At 49.8% G+C, this 12,445-nt stretch overlaps 1 protein-coding gene across 1 annotated transcript in view; it reads right to left on the bottom strand.

Moving 5' to 3' along the window:
• The window catches only part of tnrc6c1 (trinucleotide repeat containing adaptor 6C1), a 232,364-nt gene that overhangs the window by 53,328 nt on the left and 166,591 nt on the right, over nt 1-12,445 (bottom strand). Inside the window, exons 5-6 of the mRNA XM_084329916.1 lie at nt 2,217-3,746; nt 117-1,373 (exon numbers count right to left, since the gene is read on the bottom strand). Of these exons, the coding sequence (XP_084186042.1) occupies nt 117-1,373; nt 2,217-3,746 (2,787 nt within the window). The remainder of the gene's footprint in view (nt 1-116; nt 1,374-2,216; nt 3,747-12,445) is intronic.

Below are 12,445 nucleotides of genomic sequence, written 5' to 3'. Positions count from 1 at the left end.
CGTCTCTCAAGCAAACATCAAATAATAACACTGTGGTGCCAGGAGTGTTCAGTGTAATGTAATGAAATGTAATGTAATGCAGTTTTCAACATTGTTCACACTACATTGTGCCTTACCTTGAGCAATGAGGGGAGGTCTGCTGTGAGGCGGCCCAGATGGGTGAGGCACGGCTGGCTCCATGGGGCCACTGTTGGGGCCAGGGTTCTGGGGACCATGACTGTGGCCCTGGAGGGGTGGAGGGGGACCATGGTAGGGATGAGAGTGGGCGTGGGGATGGTTGTTGCTGCTAGGGCCTGGGGGGTTATTGCCTCCGCTGGGGGTAGATTTACTCTGGGATGTCCCCGGGTTGTTCTTGTCCCACAGGTTGACTGACTTCCTGTAGGTACCGGGGTCTCCCCAGGCTGAGGTACCATCATCTATCTCCATCTTGCGTCGGATGGAGGGAGGGGAGGGCTCCTCCCAGCCGGTGGGTTCTGCTGAGGGCTCCTGCTTGTTGCCACTCCAGCCTGCACTCTGCTTCACTGAGCCGGATCCCCCCCACGAGCCCATGCTTCCTCCTCCTCCGCCGTTTCCTCCTCCGCCGTTGCCGCTTCCTCCTCCACCGTTGCCGTTTCCTCCTCCGCCGTTGCCGCTTCCTCCTCCGCCGTTTCCTCCTCCGCCGTTGCCGCTTCCTCCTCCGCTGTTGCCGTTTCCTCCTCCTCCGTTGCCGTTTCCTCCTCCTCCGCCGTTGCCGTTTCCTCCTCCGCCGTTGCCGTTTCCTCCTCCGCCGTTGCCGTTTCCTCCTCCTCCGTTGCCGTTTCCTCCTCCTCCGTTGTTGTTTCCTCCTCCTCCGTTGCCGTTTCCTCCTCCGCCGTTGGGCGCCTCCTGGGGCTTGCCCCCCCAACCTTGGGCAGGGCCACTAGGGCGCTGGCTGACCGACTCTCCCCAGCCCCCACCTCCACCAGCTCCAGACACTCCAGGTCCCGTGGCAGGCTTTCCCCAGCTGTCCTTCCAGCCGCCGGCCTCTCCCTCCCAACCAGGATTAGTGGGGCTGGTTTTCTTGCCGTCTCCTGGTTCTCCCCAGTCTCCCCCATTACCATTACCATTCCCCCCTCCTCCCCCTCCACCCCCTCCTCCTCCGTTGTTGCCCCAACCATGAGAGGCTTTGGGCTGCTCTCCCCAACCCTGGGACTTGGGCTTGCTGTGAGGATCATCCCAGCTGGGGGACTTCTCCTCTCCCCAAGATTGACCACCACTCTTAGGCATGTTGGTGGTAGGGCCCCCTGGTGCTGGGTTCCCCCAGCCCCCAGGCCCGATAGGGGGCTTCTTGATGCTAGATGGATCTCCCCAGCCAGAGCTGGACTGGTTGGTTGGGGCCATGCTTCCACCCCAGCCTGTGGATCCGTGGGGTCCAGGCCCATGAGGACCAGATCCGTGAGGACCAGATCCATGAGGACCAGACCCATGAGGACCAGACCCGTGAGGACTAGACCCATGAGGACCAGACCCGTGAGGACCAGACGCGTGAGGACCAGACCCGTGAGGACCAGACCCGTGAGGACCAGACCCATGAGGACCAGACCCATGAGGACCAGACCCATGAGGACCAGACCCATGAGGACCAGGCCCGTGAGGACCAGACCCATGAGGACCAGACCCATGAGGACCAGGCCCGTGAGGACCAGACCCATGAGGACCAGGCCCGTGGGGTCCAGACCCATGAGGACTAGACCCATGAGGACCAGACCCATGAGGACTAGACCCATGAGGACCAGGCCCGTGGGGTCCAGACCCATGAGGACCAGACCCATGAGGACCAGGCCCGTGGGGTCCAGACCCATGAGGACCAGGCCCGTGAGGACTAGACCCATGAGGACCAGGCCCGTGGGGTCCAGACCCATGAGGACCAGACCCATGAGGACCAGAACCATGAGGACCAGACCCGTGGGGCCCAGATCCGTGGGGTCCAGGCCCATGAGGACCAGATCCGTGAGGACCAGGCCCATGAGGACCAGACCCGTGTGGCCCAGATCCGTGAGGACCAGATCCGTGAGGACCAGGCCCATGAGGACCAGACCCGTGGGGCCCAGATCCGTGAGGACCAGATCCGTGAGGACCAGGCCCATGAGGACCAGACCCGTGGGGCCCAGATCCGTGAGGACCAGACCCGTGGGGGCCAGATCCGTGGGGGCCAGGCCCATGAGGACCAGATCCGTGGGGGCCAGGCCCATGAGGACCAGACCCGTGGGGCCCAGATCCATGAGGACCAGGGCCATTATTCTTGCTCCCAGAGTCTGCCCTCTGAGGGGGGCCCATGTTGGTGTTGGAAGGGCCCTGGGGGTCATTGGGCGTGGTGGGGCCAGAGCCCCAGGAGTCTGTGCCGCCTGCATCATTCTTCCGGTTGGCCTCTTCCATGTCCCAGGAGGTATGCTGGCGGACAGGGGTCTGGCCCCAGCCTGTGTTACACAGCACCCTGGGGTCCAGGTCCGGAGCAGGCTGCGGAGGGGCCGGGTCATCCCTGGAGGACTGTTCCCTGTGGCGGGAGCGTCCATCCATGCTGTCACCGCTGCCCTCGCTAGCGCCGGCTGTGCTGATCGCTCTGCTCCATGAGCTAGCCTGCTGATCCTGGGGAGGAGAGGAAGGGGCATCCCAGCCTCCTTGAACCTCTGCAGAGTGCTGCTTCCCCCAGTCTCCACTGGACTGGTCCCCCCAGCCCGTGGAGTTACTTGCCCCACCTCCTCCGTGACCCCAGCCTGAACCGGAGTCCCAGCCGGATGCCTCCTTGGACGAGGCAGCCTTTGATTCTCCGCCGCTGCCCCACACAGAGCTGCCGTCTTCTCCGTTGACCTGCTGGGCCCTGGATGGGGGCTGGCCCATGGAGCCCCAGCTAGGCAGGCTCCGGATTGGGCTGGGGGGCTCCTGCTTGTTAGTGTGATTTGGTCCATCAGTGTTAAGGTTCTGAGGTTCGGAGCTGAAAGACACATTCGTGGACGGGGAGGGGTGTGGCTCAGAGGGGTCAGAGGGCATCATGCCACCCCAGGCGCTTCCAGAGGGGTTGCCATTGGCACCCATGGCTCCAGCGCTGGCGTTGTCCTGGGCTGGGGGTGGGCCGGGCTGGTTGCAGAGGTTGGGTGGGGGTTGAGGGGTGGAGTTGGCATTGGCTCCCAAGCTGCCTCCCCCTGTGCCAGCCCCATCATGCCCTAACACAGGCCAGGCAGATGGGTTGGCGTTCGGGTTCAGGTTCAAGTTAAAGTTGGTGTTGGAAGAGGAGGAGCCCCAACCCCTGCTGCCTCCTCCTCCCATCAGGCCGTCATTCTTCCCATCACCCCCCACTGAGGACTGAGGGGGGCCGTGGGTGGGTCCGGGCCCAGATCCCCAGCCGCGATTGGCTGCTGCGGCCTGGCTGGAGAGCATGCCGGCCCCAGTGTGATTGGTAGGGCCGGGCCCAGAGCTGGCCTTGCTGCTAGGGTGGTTGGCAGGGAAGTGGCCTGTCTGGCCATTTGCCCCTGTGGCCATACTCATACTACTAATGCTGCTGCTGGCTGGAGCACCAGGGTCAGTGTCCGAGGAGCATCCTCCTGGAGGGGCCTGGCTCTGGCTGTGGGTAATGGAGGGCCACGCCTCTGTGTCCTTCTGGTCAATGATCAGTTGATCCCAACTGCTGGGATTGGTTGAAGCTGTGGCACTAGTGGCACTCCGATTGGCTGGCAGGTGTCCCCAGAGGGGATTATCATACTGGGCTCCCTGGCCACTCTGCAGGTGCAGTTCTAGACCGGAGGAGAGAAAGAGAGAGAGAGAGAGAGAGAAAGAGAAGAGGTGTAAGTTAAGTATGTTCACTCCCACCCACACATTGGTATGGATGAGCTACCATGGCAACACCTAAGAGGTCTAATTATAGGTGGGAGGCATACCATACTAATGTACATCAATACCACCCACACTGACTAACACTGTAAACTACTTTACAGCATGACTAATATGACAAGGCAAATAAAGCATTTATCAAAAGAACAACAGATACAATCCTGACACATTGAATTGCACCGTGACCAGACAACAAAGGAGAATTTGTTTGCACGCCATCAACCAATTAGTTGATGACAAATAGATACCTCGTTAATTTTTTTATTTTAAATCGTGCTAATGTTTTATCAACCAAAGACAAACTCAATAAGGCTTCTTTCCCACATAACTTGAATCGATAGAAAGGTCCCTGGCCTATCTCAAACCTGCCCTCTTTTCTTGATCCTCCAATCATGATTGTCGATTCAGTTATGATTGGACAGTGACAGTTGTCATTGGAGGATCAAGAAAAGAGGGAAGGGTTTGGGAAGGGTCAATTTCCTTCTGTCCAAATTGCCTTAGTATTTTGATAATGTCATCTTGGAATGACATAAGCATCATTCCATGTGTGGACAGGCGGCGCACAAGGCCTGCCACAGTAATGTTTATCCATGCGCTTCCTTTGCCATAGTAACACATCTAGAGTCATGCACTACTAAACCAACACTGATTACCCTAATAACATGATCAAATATTTCACGTCACCCATCCTTAGGTGCACCACCAGCCCAATGGCCTTTCAAGAACGGAGACCGGAGTGACTGTTTCCCAACCGGTTAAGTGTCATCCACACAGGGCACCCTGAACGACAGCCTCTCATGCAGGAGGCAACCCCAGAGAAGCACCCAGCAGCAGAAGCAATGCAGCCAAGTCACCCTTGACCTCAATCTCCTGACCGCTACGGCTCTTTACCTCTGGCTGACATGCAGCACTAGCCCAGTGGGCAGCCTGTCTCTGTACAAAGGCTCCTAAAACCCACAAGGTAAACATTGTGAGTTCATTACAACGGTTATAATTATATTAAGGCTGTCAATCGATTAAAATATTTAATCTGATTAATTGCATGACTGTCCATAGTTAACACTTTAAGTGCCGAAAACGTGTTTAGGCGTCCTTCCCCGCCATGCTCAAGTTGCCGAGGACGCCGTAACTCGTCTTTAATATCAATATTTCAAAAATCTGTGATCGGAATCATATTTTCCATCCGCAGCCTTCACACACAGTTCTGAGCTCCTCTCAAATCTCTAGCGGTTCAAGAGCGCCATCTGGTGGCCGATCGGCGCAATCGCCAAAGAGGAAGTTACTAGGACGATGTGCTATTCACCCATATTACTTCCGGGCACTCTCTATAGGTCCCGGGACTCGATCTCGACACAATACATAGCGATCCGTTGCCAATAACTCGATAAACAACATGATTTGGACGTATATACTATTATACAACCTGGAAATAGATCGCGTATTTCTACATCCCATAATAGGAATATTTCAGTTCCACGCTCATCGTCCAACGGCGCGAGGAAGATACGGTAAGATTCAGCGTTATTTTTTAACGTGTTCGATATAAACTGCTCTGATGATCATATCACCCACACTAGATGAATGATATAACGCTGCCCACGGAATTATAAACGATCCCCCGCCCATCCGGTCATCATCACATGATACGTAGAAACTTCTAGAAGTACGTCCAATTGAAATTGAAATCCTACTAAACTGTATTTCATCATCAATATAATGATGTGATGTGATAATGATGACAAGATAACGTGTAATTCGTCCAATCTGGTGTATTTGCTAAAATGTCCTTGTAATTTTTCCTATGTGGGCAAAACAACGAGAGCCTTTAAATCAAGAATAAGTGAACACAAATGTGCTGTGAGGAATTTAGATGTCAAGTCATCGGTAGCTCGGCATTTCTCTAAGTGTAAGCATACCGTCAACGACCTCAAATATATGGGACTAGAGCTAGTACTCAGGCCAGCGCGAGGTGGAGACAGACACAAGCTGCTGCTGCAACGTGAATGTTATTATATCCACCTGTTTAATTGTATCGAACCTAAAGGTATGAATGAAGAGAACGTCTTAACCTGTTTCCTTTAACCTCCTTACTCCCACATTGTTATTTCTGGTCTGATTAAAGATGTTGTTTGTTGCCAAACTAGATGCCCTATGGATAATTTGAAATTAATTAATTCAATTCAAGTAAAGTGGCTCAATTAGCCCTATAAATGAAAGGGCATGCTATATGTTATCAAGTTTTCTGGTAATTTTGTTTCGTTTTGTATTGTATTTTTTATAAATATTTATTGATGATAGATATAGATATATCTATACATATGTATAAATTATGATTGTACTCTATTTTGATAGGTCATTCATTTAGTCATATTGCATAGGCACACCTGCGTTGTGATGTCATTTCCTGCCGTGTCATTTACCTGCCAGGTGTATTTAATCATCACCTTGAATTCATTTCCAGTGCTAGCCATACCACTGATGAAGGACATTGTCCGAAACATGTCTGCTTTGATTCAGGCTGCCAATTAAAAAAACATTGAACCTGTGAGTGCTGGTCTGGCTACCCTGCTTTGTTATACTGAACTTTATGGGATTACAGCACCCAGTGTGAGTACTTGTGAGCGCGGTCTAACTTGACTATATCATCAATATAATGCATTTGGGGCTATAAATCACGTTCTGGAGAAAGCTGCAGAAAGAGATGAAAACATACTTATACTTTAGACCATATTTTACTATGAATATGTGAATGAAAAAGTTTAACGTTGCTACACAATGAACAATACATATAGAACCTTGAATGGGCCCTAATAATGGCAATTTAGCAATAGAATTTAAAAAGTTATAGCCCTGCAAAGAAGGGGAACTTTTCCATAGACAAATAGAGCTGGCAAGGGATGGTATATCATGAATTTAGCCTTAGGCAATCAAAGTGTTAACTTGCGATTAATCGCAAATTAATTGCATATTTTGTATCTGTTCTAAAGCTACCTTAAACGGATATTTTTCAAGTTTTAATACTCTTATCAACATGAGTCAACAAATGCTTGCTTCTGGGCGGCTAGGTGGTGTAGTGGGCAAGGCGCTCGCCACCAACGCTGGAGATGCTGGGTTCGAGCCCAGCTCTCTGTGTTGCTACCAGGCTGGTCGTTCACACTAACACAATTGGCAGTGTTAGGGGTGGGAAAGCTGGTGGGTGGGTCCTGGTCGTTAAAGAATTGTGCGTTAACGCGTTAATACTAACTAATAATTATTTTAAAACAATGAATAAAGTGTGCATGAAATAATAAGGGAAAGAAAACGTTAGGAACTTGTTACATTCACCCACACAAGGGCTGAGGATCTCTCTCTCTCTCTCTCAATACTAAAAATGACCAGACATAAGAAACTGCCACTGAGCTCGTGCAGTACCTTCTTGAGATCACATGTACAAAAAATCTAAGGAAATGAATAAAGGGAAGAGGATTAAACAGAAGGTTTTGTAGGTGGGTCAATGACGTGACGCCTATTTTTTCTGTCCCACTGAATTTCTTACCTTAAAAAAAACATTAAAATTCATAAAAAGATTACATGTATCTCTAATGCCTTCCCCATATACAGACCCACTCTAACTCCTCCAAACATTCGAGTTATTGGTCATTTTTCTGCTATCTGAAGTGTCAAATGTCCATGTGGGGCGACCGTCCAGCATTGACTTCTATTTGGACAACCGGATTAAAATCACTTTAAATCTATTTAAATATTTCCCTTGCCCTATTTGGCATAATTTCAAACATGTTTTGCATTCATTGACAAAATTATGAAGCACTTTACCTGCCTTGTCGAGACTTGGCAGATACCAAATGAGTTCCTAACACTCAACCAGGCCACCCCACCAGGCTACACATATCTACAACAACCCCGTGTTGGTAAGCGGGGTGGTGGACTTGCTGTTCTCCATCGTACCTGTTTCAAGGTTAAGGCTGTCCCCACCCCTCCTGCTACATCATTTGAATGCCTTGCCTTCAAACTGCTTGGCCCCCAGCCTGTGCTTGTCATCCTGATCTACCGTCCCCCCCCTCCCTCCCCTGTGTTTATTTCGGAATTATCTGACCTACTCACCTCTGTCAGCTCATCCATCTCCTCAATTCTCCTCCTTGGCGACTTCAACATTCACGTTGACAACATCACCGCCTCCGACGACCTCCTGTCCCTCCTTGACTGCCACAATCTCACCCAGCATGTAGATTTCCCCACCCACACCAGAGGCCATATACTGGACCTGGTGTGTTCCACCGAGACCATCACTCCCTCCAATCTCAGTGGCGTGGACCTCCACGTTGCTGACCATCTTGCCGTCAAGTTCTCAGTTTCTCTCCCCTCCTCCCCTGGCCGCCCACAGCGCCCCATGACGTACAGGAACACAAAAAACATCACCCCCACTGACCTCACCAACGCCCTGAGCTCCCACCTCGCTCATGATCCTCAGCTGCTCTCAACCATTGAGTTGGTGAACACCTACAACACAGCCCTAGCTGCCATCCTGGACTCCCTCGCACCCCTCAAAACCCGCACCGTCACATTTACACACTCAGCCCCCTGGTACACCCCTGAGCTCCGCTCCATGAAAGCCAAGGGCCGCCAGTTGGAGAGGCGCTGCAGGAAAACAGGCCTCGCTGTCCATGCCCAGGCCTACTCTGACCACATCATTTCCTACAGACTCGCCCTCACCAAGTCCTCCTTCTACTCCGATATCATCTCCAAAGGACAAGGGAATTCCAAAGCCCTCTTCTCCACCATCACCAAACTCCTCAAGCCCCCCGACAACCCCCTCCAGACCACCTCCTCTGATCTCTGCAACAGATTCACGGAATTCTTCCAAAACAAAATCGACGCCATCTACCAGCAGCTCCAGTCTACTCCTGTGTCCCCCACACCTCCGGTTGCTAAACATGACCCTCTGCCCCATCCCACCCACTCCTTTTCATCCTTCTCCCTGGTGGACACCGACTCCATTACGAAGCTGGTGTCTGGCTCTAAATCTTCCACCTGCTCTCTGGACCCTATGCCCACCACCCTGGTGAAGGCTGGCCTGCCTGCCCTCTGCCCTCTCATGGTAGACATCATTAATTCATCCCTGTCCACTGGCTCCGTCCCTGCTGACTTAAAGGTGGCAGCAGTCACCCCAATCCTAAAAAAACCCGGTCTGGACCCCGATAACCTCAACAACTTCCGCCCCATCTCAAACCTCCCCTTCCTCAGCAAGGTCCTCGAGCGCGCAGTAGCCGCCCAGCTACAGAGTCATATGGCCTACCATGACCTGTTTGAACCACTCCAGTCTGGGTTCAGGGCTAAACACAGCACCGAGACCGCCCTGATCAAGGTGACAAATGACCTCCTCATGGCTGCTGATGCTGGCAACATCAACATCCTCATCCTCCTGGACCTCTCAGCTGCCTTCGACACCATCTCACACTCAATCCTCCTAGACCGCCTGGAAAGTGTCCTTGGCATCACTGGTACCCCCTTGTCCTGGTTCACATCCTACCTCACCAACAGGTGGCAGTATGTTTCCCTCGGGGGCTCCAGGTCAGCTCCAGCACTTGTTAAACAGGGTGTTCCTCAGGGTTCGGTGCTAGGTCCGCTCCTTTTTATGATTTACCTCCTCCCACTCTGTGACATCATAAGGAAACACGGCCTCCACTTCCACTTCTATGCAGACGACACACAGCTCTACCTCCACACCAAACCCTCGGCCCCCCTTCCTCCCCCCTCCCTCACTGCCTGCCTCCAGGACATAAAAATATGGATGACCACCAATTTCCTCCAACTCAATAGTAAGAAAACCGAACTCATAGTCGTAGCCTCCCCAGCCCTCCTCCAAAAGATCGACCACCTTGTTCTCTCCGTGGATGGCTACTCCATCTGCCCCTCCACAGAGGTAAGGAACCTGGGCGTCATACTGGACTCCACCCTCTCATTTCACCCTCACGTCAAGTCTGTCACCAGATCCGCCTTCTTCCACCTCAGAACCATCTCCCGCCTCCGCCCCTCACTCTCCGACACCTCAGCGGAAACACTCATTCACGCCTTCATCACTTCCCGCCTCGACTACTGTAACGGAGTCCTTCTTGGTGCCTCCAAGAAGGTTCTGGATCGTTTACAGTACGTCCAAAACTCTGCTGCGAGGGTCCTCACGCGCACCAAACCCTGGCAGCACATCACCCCCACCCTGCAAAAACTCCACTGGCTCCCCATCAACTATCGAATCCCCTACAAGATCCTCCTCCTCACCTACAAATCCCTGCACGGGTTGGCCCCTTCCTACCTGACCAACCTACTCCACCCCTACACTCCAGCACGAGGCCTCCGATCCTCCAACTCCGACCTCCTCACCATCCCCCGCACCAGGCGTTCCACACTGGGAGACCGAGCTTTCGCTGCAGCAGCCCCCAGACTGTGGAACTCCCTCTACCCCCTCATCCGAGGCTCTGACACCATCAACCTCTTCAAAACCAAGCTAAAAACCCACCTGTTCACACTTGCCTTCACGCAACACGGCCCCGCTCCCAAGTAGCCCACCCCTGACTCTTTTTAAGCCACAGATTCCGTTGTTTTGTTTTGTTTTGTTGTTTGTTTGTTTGTTAATTTTAACCACTTCATCCAATTGGACAGAACTTGCCTCCTTTTTTTATTATTTATTTTTATCTCTTATCTTATTTGTTTTTTCTTGTTGTTACTATACACAGATCTTTTGTGTATTTTATTATATATATTTTTTCAATTTTATTACTTACTTTTATTTTTTTTCGATCCTTTCCTTGTACAGTGTCCTTGAGTCTGAGAAAGGCGCTTCTCTCTTAAAATTCAATCTATTATTATTATTATTATTAGCACATATACTTCCATCATAATATACAAACGAATGTGTATGAAATATCATCTGGGGCGACCATCAAGAAAACACAATTGTGGGACTTTTATTTTTAAACCACCTCAAGGACAGGATGTTGCATCAGCCAGTCACATGTGAGGGACCCAGAGAAACAACTAGCAGGTTAGTAAGTCTCTTTCATATTGGCAAATAAATCTCTTTTTTAACTGCTGTAATGTAATTGCCACTTTTGGATGTCTTGTGGGACGACCGCCCCAAAACTGTGAATAATACGTTTTATCTGAAAATCTATATTTTGATGATGAATTTGATAGTGACATGTGGTAAGAGCTAGCTAGTTTGGTTTCTGTAGCTAATGGTTAGCCTGTAATATTTGACTGACCTTAAAAACATCATCTGGGCGACCGAGTATCATGTGGGGCGACCACTGCTGAGTGTTTTAGATGATAGATATATGTCCTGTATTTGTAGTTTCTGTATATTTATATTTTATTCATGTTTTATATACATAAAGTTCTTTGTTTTAGCATAACTCTTTGTATACTTTAACATATATTTTTCAACATTTCTGTCATTTTTCATTCCTATTTAGGAATTAACGTTTTTTTACGAGTATTACGAGTATTGTACCATCTTATGAGAACATTTTTAAAACGGTATAGCATGACATTCCATTTAGGTAATTGTACATGTATTAGTCATGTTTAACTAGTTTAACCTATTTTCTAGATGGCACAAACAAGCAAACAGACACTCACTACAGACAGCGGGTCAATGTAGACTATCTTGCCAGGAAAAGAGAGAGGTAAAAAAAACTATAGGTAACATGCAGTATATCTTTCTCTGGTGTATTTCAAACCGTCATGTTAGTAGGATTAGGAATGACCTTTTCTGTAATATCTTGAACTTAAGTTTGTATGTAATTTAGCCCACCAGAATTAGTATCACATTATACACTATTGTTTCAGCGAGAAGAAAACAACAGGGCAAGATTCCATGTGAAGTCAGATGAGCTATCGGAGAGGGAGAAGGCTGCATCCAGAGGTTACAGGGAGAAGGAAAAAGATGGAAAAGGCGATGCTGGACCTGACACCACCATCCATGGAGAACACTCCACCAGTTCTGGCTGGTGTAGAAGTAGAGAAGAGCAGCAGGGCAAGCTGTGGTGGATCCCCTACCTCTAAATGAGGATTTGAATCACTAACATTTACTTTGATTCTACAGTGTTTAACATCCCTTGAAACCATAGGTTATATATCCAGCTCATGATCAACAGTGACATATTTCAACAATAAATGTTCAGTGGATTGCACTGTGCAACATCTCCATTATAATCTGATCAAAGTTTGTTTCGTGTTTGATATATCTTTGGGGAATGTTGACTGTAGGAGCCAAAGCTATATTGTATTGTATGAATGTTTATATGTTTATTTTTATAACCTTACATTGAAACGGCATTAGGAATATTGATTGGATTTAGATAAAGTCATTGAACCGGCTTATTTGTCATAATAGAACATTCTAGAACATTTGTGATGTCACAGTATGATGTCATGACCGAACGTTCTAGAACATTTGTGATGTCACAGTATGTCATGATCGAACGTTCTGGAACATTTGTGATGTCACAGTATGATGTCATGACCGAACGTTCTAGAACATTTCTGATGTCACAGTATGATGTCATGATCGAACGTTCTGGAACATTCATGATGTCACCGTATGATG

Source organism: Notolepis coatsorum (assembly GCF_963971535.1).
Source record: "Notolepis coatsorum genome assembly, chromosome: 14".
Lineage (NCBI taxonomy): Eukaryota > Metazoa > Chordata > Actinopteri > Aulopiformes > Paralepididae > Notolepis > Notolepis coatsorum.
The sequence above is the reverse complement of the archived record's forward strand: the minus strand, read 5'-3'. Positions and strand labels throughout refer to the sequence as shown.